The following is a 21,800-nucleotide window of genomic DNA, read 5'->3' on the forward strand; positions in this document are numbered from 1 at the left end:
GTGGCTCTAAAACTTGAATGAACATCAGAATGATCTAGAGAGCTTACTAAAACAGATTGCTGGGCTCTACTCCTGTGGGTCTGTAATGGGACTTAAGCATATGTATTTTTTAACAAATCCTCAGGCGCTGCTGGTCTGAAGATTACATGTTTATTGAGAATTGCTTCAGGTTGTATGACCAACACTCCTGTCTCCAACTGACCACTTATCCTTAGCCCAGGCTCCAGCTTTGAACTACTTCTTAAAAGTTTCATCTGCAATTGTAAACATAGGCTTATACAAACCATCAAGCCCACCAAATAGTTCCTAAAGATAAACACCAAAAGCTGGACTTCTGTTGCTTAAACATTCAGTTAACAGAATATGCACTTAGCAAAGCGCCATGACATCATGTAAGTGACTCTCATAGCTCGTCTGATCAGAACACTCTGGAGGTGAAATGTGTCCATAGGCATTTGCTCTTGTTTGAGGCATTTGAATTCTATCACCTCCTAGAGACGGCTTTGGGGTTACTCAGAAGCAAAGGGTGGTAGCAAATTAGACTTGATTTAATTTCTGTGTAAATAGAAGACCAAAATGACAAATCTTTCCATAAAACAAAAGCCTCAATATAGGTCATTATTTTTATATCCTTTGAGGATTCATTGGGATCATGAAGATTTTTCTCTCCTTCAGTGCATGGATTAAATGTTGAAAACAATTCCCAGAATTTGAAACATCATGATGGCTACTTCTCTGTACCTGCTCTTGTTTGTCTCAAACATAGACTTGTTGCCTGCAGGAACTAGGGGATGAGTTGAGTGACATCTGAGTTACCTACTGTTTATCTCATTTAACACCCACAATAACTGTGAGGAAAATGGTGAGAAAACTAAGATGAATTCTCCCAAGGAAACATAAGCAATAAGTTGTGGGTCAGGATTTACACGTAGTTCTATCAGGTTCTACCATGCCTTGCTGAGACCTAGATTCAGAGTGCTCCGGCAAATACACAATCTGTTGAAAATAATAACAAGCCAAAAGAGAACTAGAAAGTGACACAAAATCTTCTTAATTTCTTATCAGAACGTTCCTTGATTTTATTTGAATTGCCTTGATTTTTAAGACCTGCACCCATACATCAACAAATCTATTTTTGTGGGTGTTTTAAAATTCTGAGGTTCAATTCGTTGTTAGAACATGTAAAACTTCCTGTGCAGGCAGTGATGAAAATCATCAAGGTCTATAGAAATGTCTTAGAATATGCTGATTCTGAGCTATATTTACCATGGAGAGATGTTTCTGTGAACGTCACGATCCTCTGCTAAAAGGTCAACCTTCTCCTCTGCATCCAGAAATTCATGAAAATGGGAGAGGCTCCAGAGACTCAAGGTACAGGGACTGCTGGGCGTAGCATAGAGGGAGTTAAAGGGAGTGTGCTCTAAGAGGGCTAATGGGGGGTACATAGGGGAAGTTTCAGCTAATGCCAATCATACAGCCTCAAAGGAGCCATGGTCAGATTCTCTGTAGACTCCAGCAAACCCATAAAAGGCAGGAGCAAAGCAAGGATGTTTTCATCACATGCCTTCTGTATATGAATACCTGGGTGGTCGGCAATATTAAAATAGCTTATTTGAAACTGACAGCTTCCAGAATTTGTAGCCAAGCTCCATTTGCTAGAAACACAACTCTGGACACCAACAGGTTTGTCTCGCTTGGAATAGGAATTACACATTTGCCTATAAATATTTATCTCTGAAGAGATGTCTTTCTTAATGTTTAGTCTCCCCATAAGCTTTTGATTTAAAAAATTATTATGAATTTTAGCAAGTACTTAATTTGTTCCAGGGATACCATGCAGAGTGCTTTAAATGGGTCATTTCATTTAATTCTCACAACAACCCCCTAGATAAGTGCCATTATTATCTTCCCTATTTGACAAATGAGGATATGGGGGCTTAGTAGTAACATATCCAAGGTCCAACGGGAAGTGGCAAAGCTGGGATTCAAACTCAGCCAGTGGGAATCCAGGGTCTGCATCCCTAATTACACCATTCTGCCTATCAATATTTATGCAGACCTGGAGCAGTAGTTCTCAACCCTGGATGCACATGGGAATCATCTGGGACATTGCATTTTGGAGAAAAAAAACATCTGATGCTTGAATCCTGCCTTAAGAGTTCTGATTTAATTGATGGAAGGTGGGGTTAGTCACAAGTGTTTTCAAAAGCTCCCCCAGGTAAGTCTAATAATATACAACCAATACTTGAGCTTCAAATATACTGATGCCTGGGTCCCACCCTCCCCACCCCCGAGGTTGTAATGTAATTGGTCTGGAATATGACTTGGGCTTTGGGATTTCTAAAAGATCTCTGCCCCCCACCCCACGCTGCCCCAGGTGATTCTAATACACAGACAAGTTCAGGAACCTCTGCACTAGTGACTCTCAAATTCTGAGCAGTATCAGAATCATTGGAAGAACTTTATTAGAGTACAAATGCCAGGCCCTATCCTACTTAGTTGGGCCTTGGCCTCTGTGTGTCTCAAACTTTATTGCACATCACAGTCATCTGGAGAGCTTGTTAAATGACCATTTCCTGTGTACAACCCCAGAAATTCTGCTTCAGCAGGTCGGGGGGGTGGGCTTAAAAGTTGCATTTTTAGTAAGCTCGCAGATGATGTCATCGTTGCTGGTCTGGGGATCACAGGGAAATGGAATTTTCTCCCCAGGGACATTAGTCAATGTGTGGAGGCATTTTCTGTTGTCCCCATGGAGGTTAGGGAAGAGTGCTATTGGCTTCTAGTGTGCAGAGGCCACAAGTGCTGCTAAACGTCCTACAATGCACAGGAGAGACCCCAGTAAAACAATTATCTGGTCCAAATGTTAGTAGTGCCAAAGTTGAGAAACGTTGCTCTGGACTTTAGAGGAATGTTTAGGTCATTTTAAACCAGAGAATTTGAACACAGATTTGGAGAAAAAGATCTAGAACTCTTGAATCAGTATCGTCTTTAAAATTGAAATATAGAACAGGGCTTCCCTGGTGGCGCAGTGGTTGAGAGTCTGCCTGCCGATGCGGGGGACACGGGTTCGTGCCCCGGTCTGGGAGGATCCCACGTGCCGCGGAGCGGCTGGGCCCGTGAGCCATGGTCGCTGGGCCTGCGCGTCCAGAGCCTGTGCTCCGCAACGGGAGAGGCCACAACAGTGAGAGGCCCGCTTACCCAAAAAAAAAAAAAAAAAAAAAAAAGAAATATAGAACAAACTGCATGGCTTAGATATACTTAGAAGTTGTAAAACATTGTGATTTCTATTTCAAAACAGAAGACTAACACGTGGAAAGGCATTACTTCTTTGGCAAACTTTTTGCTGTAGCATGAATTATTATTATAGCATTCGGATGCCTTCCAGAGGGTTCCAAATCCTCCATGAGTTTGCCTTGAAATTTTGTATTAAAAAATCTGAATTTACCAAGGAAACTATTAGAGGATAATTATCCTTTTTATAAAAGTACTGAACAGAGGACCTCATTAAAGTGAGTGTTCACAGTGCATTTTAAAGGAAATCTAAATTACCTTGAAAAATACTCTCTAAAGTGAAATCCATGGATATTTTCCCACATTGATTTTGTTGTTTTATGTTTAAGAAATCTAGGTGGTAAGGATATAGGAACTTTAAGAAACCAAAGACCTGTCTTCAGTAGGTTTAAAGCTAAGACGTGTGTAGGTCTCTGATGTGAGGAAGTAAGTAAAAAGTGCCCTGGGGGTGACAAATATGTTCCGGAAATGCTTTTGAAGGCATCATGTAGGTAGAGGATGTTTTGTGGGAAAGGTGAATTCAGGACTGGACCCAAAACAGCAAAATCTAGAAACTAGATAGCTAGTCTGAAGGTTATGGACGGTTAAGGCAAAACACTGGGTGTCCCCAACAGGGAGCAGATGATCCTAAGGGGAAGCATCTGTCCTGCCCGGTGGTTCAGGCACTAGACCAGGAGGCTCTCCTTGGATATGGCTTCACCCACTGCTCTAGTGGAAGCGGGTGTGAGGGTGAGTGACTACGTGCCGAATTCTGGGAGTGTGGGAAGCTTGACACCTTACTGTGAACTTTATTCCAAGTCTCAAGGAAGACTCAGTGGCAGACCACTGAGTGGTGCAACCAGGTTAAAGTTTGGATTTGACAGCTCTACTGGGCAAACCCAATCATCTGCAATTTAGAAGTAAGACACAAGTTCAGGGAGTGGGCCAACATTTCAGAACAAATTAAAATTAGGTAAAATGTTGGTAGCCCTCTCCCACCATCCACTTAATGCATTTTCCTCTCTGACAAGTGTGCCGTTGAAGGTTGTGCTCCATTGTTTGAGTGTCATAATTATAGGTCTATTTTAGTGATAGCAGACACCAGCAAAGGCTGATATTTCCCCACAGACTTTTTTTCCTTGCCATCTCTCTATTTAGCTCTTTTCTAGTTACTTGCCGTCTTTTAGATACTGTGTGGGTGAAGAAATATTAGTTCTAATAACCCCTGGTTCCCATTGAAATGAAAAGATACAATTAGGTGAAATCTATTGGCAAAATTGTGTATTTGTCCAAAGTGAGCAGGGAGGATATTTACCTCCTGCCTTTGGAAGCTGCATGATTATCAGAATTTGAATAACAGCTGGGCTCTTTCCCTTTGTTAGGATATATCTTTTCTTTCTTTCTTTCTTTCTTTTTTTTTTTGCGGTACGCGGGCATCTCACTGTTGTGGCCTCTCCCGTTGCGGAGCACAGGCTCCGGACGCGCAGGCTCAGCGGCCATGGCTCACGGGCCCAGCCGCTCCGCGGCATGTGAGATCTTCCCAGACCGGGGCACGAACCCGTGTCCCCTGCATCGGCAGGCGGACTCTCAACCACTGTGCCACCAGGGAAGCCCAGGATGCATCTTTTACATCTATTGATTATTTCAAGATGATTGTATGAGTAAATTCCTCCATACTTCCAATACTAAGGTGAGGCAGGTTAGAGAACTATTCTTCTTTGTTGTCAAGTTAGTGCTTTACAATACAACTTGCAGCAAAAGGCTCCTGCTGGATTTTATTCTTTTTTTCTCCAAGACTAAAAAGTTAAATAAATCAGCAGTCTTTGAAACCTGCTGGCAGGGTTCTGACACTCATTTGAAATATGGAATCTCAGAAGCATTTGGCTGTTTTAAAACCAACAAAGGACTTAAGCCAGTCACCTGGAAATTAATAAATACCCCTCTGTATTTCTCCATGACTCTCTATGAGAATTGGTCTTTTTTCACCCTCTTAGGGTAGACAAGTCCTTCTGCCTTGCTCTTTGGATTCAAGATGATGCCACAAATAGAGGTTTTCACTGTGTAGATGAGTAAAGTACAAATTGATTTTACCCATCAGCCCTCCTGCCAAGTGCTACCTGACCAAGACTCAGCTCCAGGCAGATAGAAAAGTGAATTAGGTACTTCAAGGAATTGAACGTTCACTAGGGGAAATAGACACGCTTGCTTAAGGCATTTGCCAAATCCTGGTTGGAATTTGGTTCCTTTGAAAAGAGTAAGGCACAAAGTTCTAGAAACAGAGACAAAGAGCAAAGGGCTTTTCTAGTACCTTTTTATTCTCTGTTCAAAATAACATTGACGAACTTTTTAGGAATCCCTATTTGGATTTCGCTCTCGTTGGAAGGTTTTCTTTCTTTGAAATATATGAGCAGCTCTGGACTTGGAGGTTGGGAACAAGAGGAAGGAAGGGGCACCGTAATAATCCCTAGGGTGGAAATGCAGGGCCATGAGAACAGTCCACCATAATATCTCACTCAGCTAGGTTCACTGGAAGTTATGCCACTGTACACCGACAGACAACATAATTCTTAGATAGGAGTAAGTCTCCCAGGAATTTTACCAGCATTACATGCCCATTTGTCGCATCATGCAAGCACTTTCCTCTGAGAAAGATGCCAAATATTTTTGTGTGTGACTGTCCAAACAGAGGATAGCCACAATTGCTAAACCCACAATTGTTTTTCATGAGAGGGAAAAAAGAGGCCCTAATTGTTTAGTGAATGTTAGGAGGTATGTTTATGCCCTTTATAGGGCCGTAAAGCAGTTGCCTAAAATAATGCCCCATATAGCTCCTTTGTTCAAAGGACGTTGCACCCCATCTTCTCCTTGCACGTCACAAATCAGTAGGTAGATGTTTAATATTTAGGAGAGATATACAGCCCAAACCATGGACAACACACCTCAGAAAAAAGTTAAACTTTAGTGATTTTTTTTTTTAGTGTGTGTACAATCCCAGTTGAGTGGGTTTATCCTAAAGCTTCCTGTTGATACCAGCAAAATGCAGGCAAAGTTTTAAAAGAAAGAATCCAAGTGAAAATACCTTGAGCATGTAAATTCAATACCACGGATAGTTTTTAGATGTCTTTCATGTGAATCTAGGGATTCAGAGTGAACAGAAAACATGAGATACAAAGGTTTAAGTATGCAGAGCCATAAACAAAACCATTTTTATTTTTCAAAACTAAGGATTAATGCTATATATACATAGGTAGTTAAAATATCTAACTATTCAAATATTTTTTATGATAAACCTCGGCAAAATAAATCAGAAAAATCAGAGTTTAAAGTGACTAGAATTTCTATTAGTTTAGTACGAGGTGTTACTAAGCCGTTGTTAGTTGAAGTGTCTGGAAATGTGCATTTTAGAAATTCAGTGTTATTTTTTTGTTTGTTTTTAGGTAAAACATCTTTTAATGTAGTAAAAATATCTTTTAGGAAAAACATCTCTTAATGTAGTAAAAACGAAAGAAAAAATGTAGTAAAAACGTGCACTGGTGTCTTACAATATGATCATGGTAGGAGGGTTTATGCCTGGAGATTGTGAGTTGACATAAATCTGTCCTGCTTTCCCACAGACAGCTGTGCCCCTCCCCCTTCTGGTTATTGCTGCATATGTCCTTGAAGCTTTATTTTTCTGTAGGTATAAAGTAAGATTTTCTTCCTTGTCCTCATACATCCTACTTATAAAATAAACTCCTTCATAATTAATTGGCTGCCTGGATCAAGTATGAACTATGTGTCCAAAGGATGGAGGAGTTATTTCTCCTACTTCTTATTAGCCAAACAAAACATATTTGCAGATTTTGATATCCATGATGAAGCTACAAGCAGGGCTGTGATGGTGTGTGTGTGTGTGTCTGTCTGTGTGTCCAGGTATGTATCCCATTTTGAATTTTTAGAATCAGCTAAGTGTACTAGAATGATCACAAGACAAATACTGTTGCTTTACGTTGTTTTCATAAGACGGTCACCAAAAAGCATCATGTATGGCTAGAGTATTGGGAAAGTCAGGGTTTGTTATGTACCTTATCAGTTACCCAAGCTTCACTCACTTGAATTAAGTGTTTGTCGTTAGGTAGGAAATGTTAAAGTTTTATCCTAGACTTGAAAAGTGAAGGAAATCCATGGTTATAAGGGGATGTGCATGAAGAAGTAAATCCCTAAGAAGTTGTGAAGAAAGCTTGTTCAATCTCTTGTTGAGAGTGTGTCTACACTGGGGAGAAATGGGTACACATTCTGATTTTCAATTTTTTCCCTCAGGCATAACCCTTGTCACAGCCCTCTCCCTAAGTGTACTAGTCAAATTCATTTTGTTTTGAAAAACTATGGGTGTATATATAGCCTTTCTATCTTTAAAATAACTTTTCTTGACAAGTTCAAAAATGTAAGACATATGACAGAGCAGAAATTTTCTTCAATTATATAGTTTTATTTTCCACAGTGCTGCAGCTGAAGTTTGCCCTGTTGTCAGTTCATACATGAGTCCTGTTGACACTTCTTTTCTCTTAAGTGCCAGGGGTTTGGCTTTGAAGGTTTTCCTAACTCAGTCTTTAGGGACCACTCTAATTACATTATTAAACAAGATGAAAATAATTCAGATAACAAAACCTTCTTTAGAGATACCCATCCAACGAATTAAGTATAAAAAACGTATTCAGTAGAGTATATTGCAAAAAAAAAGGTTAAATGAGACTTAAAAATGGCAAATTATCTTAATATCCTTTATTAGGACGTGTAAGAACTAATGCAAACGTGATGAGAAATAGCTGTCAGGTTTGTAAAAGCAATTTTTGACTCACTGTTATTCTCTCTCTCTTTCTGGATTTTCTTTAGAGAAATATTGGAACTTTCATGCTATAATATGAATTTATTCAAGCCTAAAATGTTATTTTATTACATTAAACATTTATATTTATCGAACATAAAACACTGACCAGAATATTTTAACATTTCAAATGGTTCATATCATTTAAATGTTTTATGTCACAAATTCACACAGAAATCATACACTAATATTGTGTGTGTCGGTGTGTGAGAGAGAGAATTTTAAAAACAACTAAAACATGCTTTCTAAACTAGAGGAAGAAAAAAATTGATGAGGGGAAATAATCATCCAACATACAAGGAGGCAAGGGAAGAAGAGAAACATAGAAGTGGAAAAAATACTGCAAAATAAGAAAATACAAATGAATACAAATATATCAGTCCTCACAATCTATATAATTTGACTAGGATTCCAGTTAAAAGCCGAGATCTTTAGATTATTTTTAAATTAACTATATATTATTTACCAGTATACATTAAAAAATTCATAATAAGGACACCGAAAGGTAGTGAGTGAAAAGATGGGAAAATACGCACTAGGCAAATACTAACCAAAGCAAAGTTGATAGAGCTAAAGTGATACCAAATAAAACAGGCCTTAAGACAAAAACAATGTTCAAAATAAAGAGGGTCACAGGTACATACAATTCCCAATTCACCAAGAAAAGAATATATATAATTCTGAAGTTATATATACCTAAAACGTAGCTTTAAATATAGAGAGTAAAATTAGGAAAAATTACAAGGATAGAAAAATCCACCAGCACAGTTAGATTATATCACACCAATTTCAGTAATTGATTTTAAAAGTAGGCAAAAAAAAAAAAAAAAAATCACTAAGGATGAGGATTTGAACGCAATTAAAAAGCTTGATCTAATGTGTATATATATAGAATTCTGAGCTCACTATTAGAATACATTTTCAAGTACACATGGAACATGTTTTTTGAAATGCATTATGAACTGGACATAAAGCAACTCCTTAATTTCAAAAATCTATATCATACATATCCTAATCTCTGAACTCAAGGAAATTAAGGTAGATATTATTACCAAAAGGGGAATTTTTAAATTTCATGCATTTGAAATTTAAACACATGCTTTAATTACCCGTGGGTAAAAGAAACCACACAAAAATTTAAAATACTTAGAACCAAATGTGAATGAAAAACTATATATAAAAATTTCCAAGATGCAACTAGAGCATCTTCATGTTAAAAGAATACTTTATAGCTTACTTTTAGAAGTCTGAAAGTGAAAAGGGTGCTATATATAGGCTGCAGAAAACAAGCAGAAGTTATTTTGAAGCAGATGTAATGGTTCAAAATCTAAAATGATAGAACATACTAAAACTGACTCATGAAGAATTAGTTAATCCATATAGTCTATGACTATATCAGTCAGGGTTCATTCAGGGAAACAGAGAAAACTAATATAGGAACTGTGTAAAGAGGTTTTAGGACAACTGAGGCAACAGGGATAGTAACTGCAGGCAGTATCTGTTACTTCTAGAGCTGTGGGAAAAAAGGAAGAGGTTACTATTTTCGGAATTTAACAGCTTGGAAAAGAGACTCCTCAGAGCTGGGACCCAGATCTCTGATGAGAGGGTGCTGTTCAGCAGGTGCTGATGTTCAGGGGTTCAGAGGAAGCCCCCCGTCCCTGCAGATCTTCGAATCAAACCACTGAGGAAAGAAGCACTGGCCACCTGGTGCTGGTGTCTCTAAGGAGAGACAGTGATGCTGGTTATGGGACTATAGAAAAAACTGGAACAAAACATGTCACTGCCAAAGTAAAGAAACATTTCTGGGGTGCCATTAACAGGAAGCAAACACAGAAGGGACAGGTTCCTTCTCCTTCCTCCAGTCTCCTAGTCTCCCTTTAGCAGCTATTGGAAGAAACTAACAGGCAACCCTAAGGAAAAGAAAAATGTGGTTTGAAGAGTGTCATTTCCAGTATTGCAAGACAAAATAGAGAACAGGCTTTTTTAAATTTTATTGGAGTATAGTTGATTTCCAAGGTTGTGTTAGTTTCAGGGACATAGCATAGTGATTCAGTTATTCATATACATATATTCATTCTTTTTCAGATTCTTTTCCCATATAGGTTATTACAGAACATTGAGTAGAGTTCCCTGTGCTATACAGTAGGTCCTTGTTTGTTCTCTATTTTATATATAGTAGTGTGTGTATGTTAATCCCAAGCTCATAATTTATCCCTCCTCCCCTCCCTATCCCCTTTGGTAACCGTAAGTTTGCTTTCGAGTTCTGTGAGTCTGTTTCTGTTTTGTAAATAAGTTCACTTGTATCATTTTTTTAGATTCCACATATAGCAATATCATATGATACTTACCTTTCTCTGTCTGATTTACTTAGTATGATAATCTCTAGTTTCATCCATGTTGCTGCAAATGGAATTACTTCATTCTTTTTTTTTTGAAGGAAGGTAATCCACTTGGTATTTATAAAGCATTAAATACTGAGGAACTTTCATAATTATGAAAACTGCTTAAGAAGTAGTGAGTTTAGCCTTACAAGTACAAAAAGTACTAATGCCTATAGCTCATCTCCTGAGATGTTAGATTAAATTAAAAAGAAAAATTCTGAAAAAGAGTAAACTCTTGGTCTTGTTGCTTGGGAGAAAAGTCTAAACTTTAGAGGCTAGCTCAAAAGTCTATCTTGGTTGCAGGCTTCAAGTCTGGTAGGAATCACAGCTGCTCAGTTGAAAACCTATTAAGAGTAGCAGCAAGGTTAATGAAGAGCAAGCTAAATCTCCTCAGAATAATTCATGCTGCCACAGATTTGCTCTGTGGACTTGGAGATGCTGCTGTTCACCCAGCACTGGGAGAGGGAAGGCGCACAAATGGACTCACAGTTTCGGATGTCAGAGGAGCTGAAGGACTGGTTAGGGAAACCATCTCCGGGATTGCTAATTGGAGCTTTAAGCGATGCAGAGGATTGCTGATTGCAGTTTCTCTCTGGATCTCAGTGTCTGATAAAGCAGACATAGTGGCACCGCTCTTCATATTGGCTCCGCAGGCTGCCACTTACCAAGCAGGCATTCCCAACCAGAGCTCTAACCACGCGACTACAGTGGGCCCATTCCACTGGGCAAAAGGTAATCCCTTTCTCCAAGCTTCTTCTAGAGGTTCATGCTTTTTCCTCAGTCTTCTATCCTCAGTTTGAATTCCAAGTTTGCCTATCCCCAGGGACTCCTGAGCTGCAGCTTCAGTCTCCATAAAGCCTCGGAGCTGCCCAAGTCGAGGTTTTTCTTTTTTACAAAACAAACGTCCTATTGAAGACTTGATTCCTTTCTTCTTGGGGGCTTTGTGAAGAGAGTCTTGGTGGCTGTTGGCACTGCCAAGCCCAAGGCTTTCAGGCTTGAGGGAGGCAGTTAAACTACTTAGGGCATCATTGCGGTAGGAAGAAGGGAGGGTGTGAGTCATCCTGTTGGCTCTAGGAGGAGGGGGAGGAGAAGTTTCACATTTAATTGTTGATTGATCCTCCCGACCATCTTCTTCTACCACTGCAGTCTTTCTCCGATGTTTCCTTAGATCACTTGGCAGTGTCGTGACTCCCATCCGATCCATATCCCTGGCAGGACTTTGAGGGGTGAGCTTTGGTGTTGAGTGTCCACTGGGGGGGGAGATGAACTGGCCAGTGAAGAAGCTGTAATCGAGGCAGTGATGGAGGTACCTGAAAGGACCCTCGCTAAATTCAGGCCTTCCAGACTCACACTAGCCACTCTATTCTCAATTTCTTCAGCATGTAACTCTACATTGTTTTTCTTCCTGAATTAGTCTGATTTCTTTGTTGATAGCATCCAACTGTTCCTGAAGCATCATGGCTAGGGTCTGGGCATCAGAATGACCACTTGGAGAGTGAAGATCCATTGAGCTAAAAATCGTTTCTCTTTCATCATCATCAATGTCAGACATTTCTACGTCACTTTCAAAAGGGAGACTGCTTAGCACTGCAATTTGTTGTGTTCTATTCCATTCGTGATCCCCAAGAGATTTCACCTTTGGCTCATCTCTCCGCATACCCATGTGACCTCTCCTTGGTCTTCTTATTACTTTGGTTGTTCTGTAATCAGACTGGCTGTCCACTAGGGATCCAACAGAATACCACAGCTCAGCTGAGGTGTCTAGATGAGTTCTTGATATTGTGGGTTCAATTAAAGAGTCAGTTCTCATTTTCATCTGGTCAAGTTCAGATCCCAGCTTTTCAATTTCTTCTGCTAATCTTTCCTTATCATGTAAAGATTCTTCCAGATTCTTTCTGAAAGTTTCTGATTCTTGAATTAAAACATTCCTCTCTTCTAGAGCAGCCATTCGTTCCTTTAAGTGTAGCTGTAAGCGTTTGTTGGATCCAGTCAGAAGTCTATCCACAGTATCGGATAATCTTTTGTTGTACTCCTCATTCATTTTCTCTCTTTGCCTAGCTCTTTGAAGTTCTTGATTTTTCTCTTCAATTTGACCTTCTAGATGCCTCATAAATTCTTCAATGTTTCCATGTCTTTCTTCAGCCTTTGTTAGGGCTGCAGTTCTCTGAGCCAGTTCAGCCTCTACTTCAGGTAAGCTCTCAGCTTTTCCCATAGTTTGCTGTAACTTTTGCTCAGCCAGCTCAAGACGCTCTTGTAACTGTCTGTTCTTCTCTTCCATCTGCCATAGGATGGCCTCTTTATTTGCTAACTCATTTTCTAGTTTGTCATTCATGTCATGTATGGAGGTAGATTCTCTCTGAGCACTGAGGTAACGCTTCTCAAGGGTCATGATTCTTTCTTCCATGTCTTCCTTCTGTGCCATGGCCTCCCTAATGTCCCTTTGATACTTAGTGTTCCATTTCTTCTGTTTTAATGAGACCCTTTCTTGCTGTCTCTACTTCCTGTTCCACCTCTCCCACTTGAGAAGAAAGGGCTGCTAAACATTCTTTCATTTGGGCCATTTCATAGTTTTGTTTTTCAAGCAATTCTTATAGTTCAACTACAAGACTTGTTTCATCAGTTGAGTCTATAGAGCCATTGGACAAACGCTTTTCATGGACTTTCTGGCCAAGTTCCATCCCTTCAAGATGTTCTGACTCTGTGGATCCCTCACTTGATGCCATTTTTCTTTGTATACGAACATTTTGTTCATGCAAAGCAGCAATCTCCTGATTAGCAGCAGCTAGTTCTTCTTCCAGTGCAGAGACTCTTTCTAAAGAAACCCTCAGTCACTCCCTTACCTTCCATCCAAAGCCTTGAGGTGCTCAAATAAAGATTTCAGTGACCTGAGAACCTCGACTTCGCTGGACATTCCAGAGGGGGACAGGGCTTGTCACTTCACCACCGTCATTCTTAGTGACCTTTCATATCGTGACACAAGGTACTCCAAATGCTTCAGTAACAGTCTTGTATTGTTTCTTTCAGCTTTAAGTTCAGAAATTTCTTCTTCCTTTTTTAGAAGTTGTTCCCTGCTGGCATTTAATTCTTTTGTCAGTGCAGCAAATTCCGGTGGATCAACCCCCTTCGAACCAGTCAGCCCTCCTGTCAGGGATTCAATATTCTGCTGGTGTTGGAGGGTCTCCTGCAGAGGCAGGGGGTGGCTGTGGCTCACTGCGGGGACAAGGACACTGGCAGCAGAAGTTCTGGGAAGTACCCCTTGGTGTGAGCCTTCCTGGAGTCTGCCATTAGCCCCACCAAAGAGCCTCTAGGCTCCAGTCTATTCCATTCTTTTTTATGGCTGAGTAATATTCCATTGTATATATGTACCATATCTTCTTTATCTATTCATCTGTTGATGGATATTTAGGTTGCTTCCATGTCTTAGCTATTGCAAATAATGTAGCAATGAACACTCTGTATCTTTTTAAATTTTTTTCCAGATAAACGCCTGGAGTGGGATTGCTGGATCATATGCTAGTTCTATTTTTAGCTTTTTAGGGAACCTCCATACTGTTTTCCATAGTGGTTGTACCAATTTACATTCCCACCAACAGTGTAAGAGGGTTCCCTTTTCTCCACACCCTCTCCAGCATTTATTGTTTGTAGACTTTTTGATAATGGCCATTCTGACTGGTGTGAGGTGATACCTCATTGTAGTTCTGATTTGCATTTCTCTAATATTATAATTAGCGATGTTGAGCATCTTTTCATGTGTGAGAACTGTTACTTTTGAGCATAGTCCTGGGTACTTGTGGTAGAGAAGAAGAAATTCTGAAAATAAATGAGCTAAATATACAACTTTAAGAAGTTAGAAAAACAGAATAACTCTAAAGAAATTAGGCAGGTCTAATTAATAAAGATAAAAATAAGTGAAATAGAAAATAAAGATTCAATAGACAGAATGAGCAAAGCCAAAATATAGTTCTTCAAAAAGAATAAGAAAATTGACAAAACTGAAAAAGAAAAAGGCATAGGTAAATAATTTGGGAAAAGGAAAAGGAAGACATACAAACACTGCAGAAATCAAGCAGAGGATATTATGAACAGCTGTATGCCAAAAACTTTAGAAATACGTGAAATGGTCAAATTATTAAAACAGTCTCAATAAGTAGAAACTCTAGTCTATGGCCATTGAAGAAATTAGACTTGTAGTCATTTTTCTCCCACAAATCAAACACCAGGCTCAGATGGTTTTATAGGACAATTCTACTTCTTTCAAGGAAAAGAAGAAGAATTTTTCACAAACTCTTTAGGGCCTATAACAAAAACCAGAGTGGAATATTTCTTCTAAAAGTTATAACTTAATACCAAAACCACAATTAGTAAAAGAAAAGATATAGGCCAGTTCAAAGAACAAATCTGTCAGTGAATATAAAAACACAAGATGTATTCAATAGTGAAATGCTACAAGTGTTCTCCTTAAGGAACAGTATAAACATACTCACTATCATCATGGGTATTCAACATTGTACTGGAGGTCTTAAAATAATGTGACAAGGAGAAAATGGTAGAAAAGTAATGGAAGGAGAAAAATGTCATCTATAGATGATATGATCATCTACATAGACAACACAAAGGGGGATATACAAATTACTGAAATTGTTATGGAAACCTGTCAAGGTGGCAATATGTAAGATTAATACACAAAAAACAGCTGCGTTTCTATATACCAGCAACGAACAGAAAATTCAGGGTTTTTTTGTTTTTTGTTTGTTTGCGGTACGTGGGCCTCTCACCTGTGACCTCTTCTGTCGCGGAGCACAGGCTCCAGACGCGCAGGCCCCAGACGCGCAGGCTCAGCGGCCATGGCTCACGGGCCCAGCCGCTCCACGGCATGTGGGATCCTCCCGGACTGGGGCACGAACCCATGTCCCCTGCATCGGCAGGCAGACTCTCAACCACTGCGCCACCAGGGAAGCCCAAATTCAGGTTTTTTTAAAGTTACTGTTTACACAGCAACTGAAAATAGATGGTATTTAGGAATACATATATCAAACAATAAACAAGCTTTCTACAGGGAAAATAATAAAACTGAATCAAAAGACATTTAAAAAGTTCTAAATAAAGAGAGATACATGTTATGTTCATCTATTGAAGAGTTAATATTGTAAAGATATAAGTGCTTACTCAAGTTATTCATATTTACTGGAATTACAGATTTTTTAAAAAGATTTAAAAATTTAGATGGAAGAGCAAAGAGCCAAGACAGTCCTAAAGAATCAAGTAGAGAGAATTTTCCTGCCAGAAAAATTCATAATAATTAAAACTGTAACTGGTGCAGAGATAGAGCAATGGAATAGAATGGAAAAATAAGAAAATGGTCTCTGCACATAGAAAACTTGACATAAGGCACAACTAAATTCAGGATTAGTGGGAAAGGACAGATTATTCAATAAATGGTTCTAAAATAATTGCTCATCTATATGGACAAAACTGTAAACTGATCCTTACCTCATACCTTACACAAAAAATCAGTTTCTAACGTATCAAGCTGTAAGTACAAAAGGCAAAACATTAGAAATTCTAGAAGAAAATAAAAGAGAAAAACCTCTATATCCTTAGGGATTTTAAAACAAAAATTATGTAAACTATGCCAAGTATTAAGAAATTCAGCTTCATCACAATTCAGAACCATGCATTAAAAGACCCTTGTAAAGACCTGTGGTTGCCAAAGGGGGAGGGGATTGGGGAAGGAATGGATTGGGAGTTTGGGATTAGCAGATGCAAACTATTATATGTAGAATAGATAAACAACAGGGTTCTACTGTACAGCACAGGGAACTATATTCAATATCCTGTGATAACCCACAATGGAAAAGAATACGAAAAATAATGTGTATATATGTATAACTGAATTACTTTGCTGTGCAGCAGATACTGACACAACATTGTAAATCAACTATACTTCAATTAAAAAAAAGACGCTGTGAAGGGTGTAAAAGACAAACCACAAACTGAGAAAATGTATTTGTGATACACATAACAAAAAATATAAAAAGGACTAGTGTCGGGCTTCCCTGGTGGCGCAGTGGTTGTGAGTCCGCCTGCCGATGCAGGGGACACGGGTTCGTGCCCCAGTCCGGGAAGATCCCACATGCCACGGAGCGGCTGGGCCCGTGAGCCATGGCCGCTGAGCCTGCACGTCCGGAGCCTGTGCTCCACAGCGGGAGAGGCCGCAGCAATGAGAGGCCCACGTACCGCGCAAAAAAAAAAAAAAAAAAAAAAAAAAAAAAAAAAAGGACTAGTGTCCACAATATATAAAAACCTCGTGTGTCAATAGAAGAATATAAACAATCGTTTATTTATTTATTTATTGGGTGACACGAATAGCCAATAAATATCAAAAGATTCTCTATCTCATTACAATCAGTGAACGTTTAAATAATAATATACCATTTCACAGCTGCCAGACTAGAAAAAAATTAAAGTCTGACAAAACCAAGTGACGAGAGGAACATAGAACAGTAGAATTTATTGGAGCAGGTAAGAACACAAATTGGGACAATGATCTTGGGGAATAATTTAACTACCATTCAACTTCCATGTGCATAAACCCCTTGCCCCAGCAATTCTAATCCAAATCTTTGCACATGTGCACCAAGAAACATGATGAAAAATGTTTATAGTAGCATTGCTCATAACAGCAACAAACACTAGAAACAACTCAATTGTCCATTGAAATTAGAATGGATAAATTGTAGTATAATCACATAATGAAATACTGTGCTGTAGTAAAAATGAATTACAGCTATAGGCACCAACATAAATGAATTTCAGAAGAAAATTTGAGCTCAAAAAGCAAATTGCAGAATACAGAAGTACAGTTCCATTCACATGAAGTTCAAAAATAGGCATAGCTAAACAATATATTGTTCAGGGACACATACATGCGATTAAAATATGAAGAAAAGGTACAGGGAGATTATCACAAAACTTAGTATAGTGATTGCATCTGGGAAGGGAGAGAGTGGTGTTGCTATCATGGAGGGGTACACAGTAGTGTCCAAAAATATTAGTAACGTTTTGTTTTTTAAGCTGGCTGATAAGCAAGGTTTGTTCCTTTTATTTTTGTTATTTTATACAGTTATACACTTTTACTCTGTATGATACACTCAAAATGAAATATTTTATAAAATTTAAAAAATTTTACTTTTATATTAGTTGTTTGGTTTGGCTTTATAAAGTAACCAATGGATTCGTTTAATATTTTTCTTTATCCTAGTCTGATAAATTCCACTGCCCCCTTGGGTTACAAAATTAAACATTTTAAACCACCATCCTCAAAAAGTCTAAATAATTTTGACTGAACTATTTAACATTTTGATTTTTTACAAACATGTATGTATACACATATATATGAATTTTAATATGACACCTGTGAAATAGTTTAAAAACATACATACCTATCCAAATGCAAGCTAATATAGACATGGTGCATGTATTTTTGTTTTGAATTTTATTATATATATATTTTTTATACAGCAGGTTCTTATTAGTTAACCATTTCATACATATTAGTATATATATATATGTCAATCCCAATCTTCCAATTCATCACACCACCACCCCCCCCCACCCAGCTTTCCCCCCTTGGTGTCCATACAATTGTTCTCTACATCTGTGTCTCAATTTCTGCCCTGCAAACTGGTTCAGCTGTACCATTTTTCTAGGTTCCACATATATGCGTTAATATACGATTTTTGTTTTTCTCTTTCTGACTTACTTCACTCTGTATGACAGTGTCTAGATCCATCCACGACTCTACAAATGACCCAGTTTCGTTCCTTTTTATGGCTGAGTAATATTCCATTGTATATATGTACCACAACTCCTTTATCCATTTGTCTGTCGATGGGCATTTAGGTTGCTTCCATGTCCTGGCTATTGTAAATAGTACTGCAGTGAACATTGGGGTGCATGTGTCTTTTTGAATTATGGTTTTCTCAGGGTATATGACCAGTAGTGGGATTGCTGGGTCATACGGTAATTCTATTTTTAGTCTTTTAATGAACCTGCATACTGCTCTCCATAGTAGCTGTATCAATTTACATTCCCACAAACTGTGCAAGAGGGTTCCCTTTTCCCCACACCCTCTCCAGCATTTGTTGTTTGTAGGTTTTCTGATGATACCCATTCTAACTGGTGTGAGGTTATACCTCATTGTAGTTTTGATTTGCATTTCTCTAATAATTAGTGATGTTGAGCAGCTTTTCATGTGCTTCTTGGTCATCTGTATGTCTTCTTTGGAGACATGTCTATTTAGGTCTTCTGCCCATTTTTGGATTGGGTTGTTTGTATTTTTAATATTGAGCTGCATGAGCTGTTTATACATTTTGGAGATTAATCCTTTGTCCATTGATTCATTTGCAAATATTTTCTCCCATTCTGAGGGTTGTCTTTTCTTCTTGTTTATGGTTTCTTTTGCTGTGCAAAAGCTTTTAAGTTTCATTAGGTCCCATTTGTTTATTTTTGTTTTTATTTCCATTACTCTAGGAGGTGGATCAAAACAATTCTTGCTGTGATTTATGTCAAAAATTGTTCTACCTAGGTTTTCCTCTAAGTTTTATACTGTCCAGTCTTACATTTAGGTCTTTAATCCATTTCGAGTTTATTTTTGTGTGTGGTGTTAGGGAATGTTCTAATTTCGTTCTTTTACATGTAGCTGTCCAGTTCTCCCAGCACCACTTATTGAAGAGACTGTCTTTTCTCCACTGTATATCCTTGCCTCCTTTGTCATATACTAGTTGACCATAGGTGTGTGGGTTTATCTCTGGGTTTTCTATCCCATTCCATTGATCTATATTTCTGTTTTTGTGCCACTACCATATTGTCTTGATTACTGTCACTTTGTAGTATTGTCTGAAGTCAGGGAATCTGATTCCTCCAGTTCCGTTTTTTTTCCTCAAGACCGCATTGGCTATTCGGGGTCTTCTGTGTCTCTATACAAATTTTAAGATTTTTTGTTCTAGTTCTGTAAGAAATGCCATTGATGGGCTTCCCTGGTGGCACAGTGGTTGAGAGTCTGCCTGCCGATGCAGGGGACACGGGTTTGTGCCCCGGTCCGGGAAGATCCCACATGCCGTGGAGCGGCTGGGCCTGTGAGCCATGGCCGCTGAGCCTGTGCGTCCGGAGCCTGTGCTCCACAACGGTAGAGGCCACAGCAGTGAGAGGCCCGTGTACTGCAAAAAAAAAAAAAAAAGAAATGCCATTGGTAATTGGTAGGTTTATTCCTAGATATTTTATTCTTTTTATTGCAATGGTAAATGGGAGTGTTTCCTTAATTTCTCTTTCATATTTTTTATCATTACTGTATAGGAATGCAAGAGATTTCTGTGCATCACAGAAACTTCTATCCTGCAACTTTACCAAATTCATTGATTAGCTCTAGTAGTTCTCTGGTGGCATCTTTAGGATTCTCTATGTATAGGATCATGTCATCTGCAAACAGTGACAGCTTTACTTCTTCTTTTTCAATTTGTATTCTTTTTATTTCTTTTTCTTCTCTGACTGCCGTGGCTAGGACTTCCCAAACTATGTTGAATAATAGCGGTGAGAGTGGACACCCTTGTCTTGTTCCTGATCTTAGAGGAAATGCTTTCAGTTTTTCACCATTGAGAATGATGTTGGCTGAGGGTTTGTTGTATATGGCCTTTATTATGTTGAGGTAGGTTCCCTCTATGCCCACTTTCTGGAGAGTTTTTATCATAAATGGGTGTTGAATTTTGTCAAAAGCTTTTTCTGCATCCATTGAGATGATCATATGGTTTTTCTTCTTCAGTTTTTTAATATGGTGTATCACATTGATTGACTTGCATATACTGAAGAATCCTGGCATCTCTGGGATAAATCCCACCTGATCATAGTGTACAATCCTTTTAATGTGTTGTTGGATTCTGTTTGCTAGTATTTTCTTGAGCATTTTTGCATCTATATTCATCAGTGTTATTGGTCTGTAACTTTCTTTTTTTGTAATATCTTTGTCTGGTTTTGGTATCAGGGTGATGGTGGCCTCATAGAATGAGTTTGGGAGTGTTCCTTCCTCTGCAATTTTTTAAAAGAGTTTGAGAAGGATGGGTGTTATCTCTTCTCTAAATGTTTGATAGAATTTACCTGTGAAGCCATCTGGTCCTGGACTTTTGTTTGTTGGAAAATTTTTATTCACAGTTTCAATTTCATTACTTGTGATGGGTCTGTTCATATTTTCTATTTCTTCCTGGTTCAGGCTTGGAAGTTTATACCTTTCTAAGAATTTGTCCATTTCTTCCAGGTTGTCCATTTTATTGGCATAGCGTTACTTGTAGTAGTCTCTTAGGATGCTTTGTATTTCTGAGGTATCTGTTGTAAGTTCTCCTTTTTCATTTCTAATTTTATTGACTTGAGTCCTCTCCCTCTTTTTCTCGATGAGTCTGGCTAATGTTTTATCAATTTTATTTACCTTCTCAAAGAACCAGGTTTTAGTTTTATTGATCTTTCCTATTGTTTTCCTTGTTTCTATTTCATTTATTTCTGCTCTGATCTTTATGATTTCTTTCCTTCTACTGACTTTGGGTTTTGTTTGTTCTTCTTTCTCTAGTTCCTTTAGATGTAAGGTTAGATTGTTTATTTGAGATGTTTGTTGTTTCTTGAGGTAGAATTGTATTGCTATAAAATTCCCTCTTAGAACTGCTTTTGCTTCATCCCATAGGTTTTGGATCGTCGTGTTTTCATTGTCATTTGTCTCTAGGTATTTTTTGATTTCCTCTTTGATTTCTTCAGTGATCTTTTGGTTATTTAGTAACGTCTGTCTGTACAATTTTACATTTGTAAAATAAGAAATGAATGTTGGTTCATTCAGTGTGCTTTCTTACTTGAAATAAGAATACTAGAGTTTCCCCATAGTTTTAACTTTGAAACTCTAGACAAGCATCTGATATTCAGAGTGAAACTTTTTGAGGCAGAAAGGATAGTGATTTAAGAGCACGGGCTCTGGAACCAAACTTTCTTGTTTCTAAACTTAGCTCCACAGTTCACTACGTCTGTGGCCTTGGGTGAACTTACTTAACATCTCTTCGCTCTTGCTTCCTCATCAGTAAAACAGGCAAAAGTACAAATACCATAGAATTGTGGTGAGCACTACATAAATTACTACATGTAGTAAAAAGTATATGTAACTGACACATAGTGAATACTCAAAATCGAGCTCAGTTAGAATTCAGACAGTCAAAAATGAGGGGCTGTGGTCATCCATAATTCAGGAAGTGAGACCA

General features: G+C 38.5%; 1 protein-coding gene and 1 long non-coding RNA gene across 3 annotated transcripts in view; one reads left to right on the forward strand and one right to left on the reverse strand.

Moving 5' to 3' along the window:
* LOC117313588 (uncharacterized) overlaps nucleotides 1-21,800 on the forward strand; it is a 214,008-nt gene that overhangs the window by 24,099 nt on the left and 168,109 nt on the right. The window lies entirely within an intron of this gene.
* Nucleotides 10,961-21,800, reverse strand: part of LOC101335415 (liprin-alpha-2-like) — a 37,570-nt gene continuing 26,730 nt past the window's right edge. Inside the window, 5 exon segments of the mRNA XM_073810150.1 lie at nucleotides 10,961-11,776; nucleotides 11,779-11,908; nucleotides 11,910-12,970; nucleotides 12,972-13,285; nucleotides 13,360-13,696. Coding sequence (XP_073666251.1) covers nucleotides 10,961-11,776; nucleotides 11,779-11,908; nucleotides 11,910-12,970; nucleotides 12,972-13,285; nucleotides 13,360-13,696 — 2,658 coding nt within the window.

This window comes from Tursiops truncatus, chromosome 9, assembly GCF_011762595.2.
Source record: "Tursiops truncatus isolate mTurTru1 chromosome 9, mTurTru1.mat.Y, whole genome shotgun sequence".
Lineage (NCBI taxonomy): Eukaryota > Metazoa > Chordata > Mammalia > Artiodactyla > Delphinidae > Tursiops > Tursiops truncatus.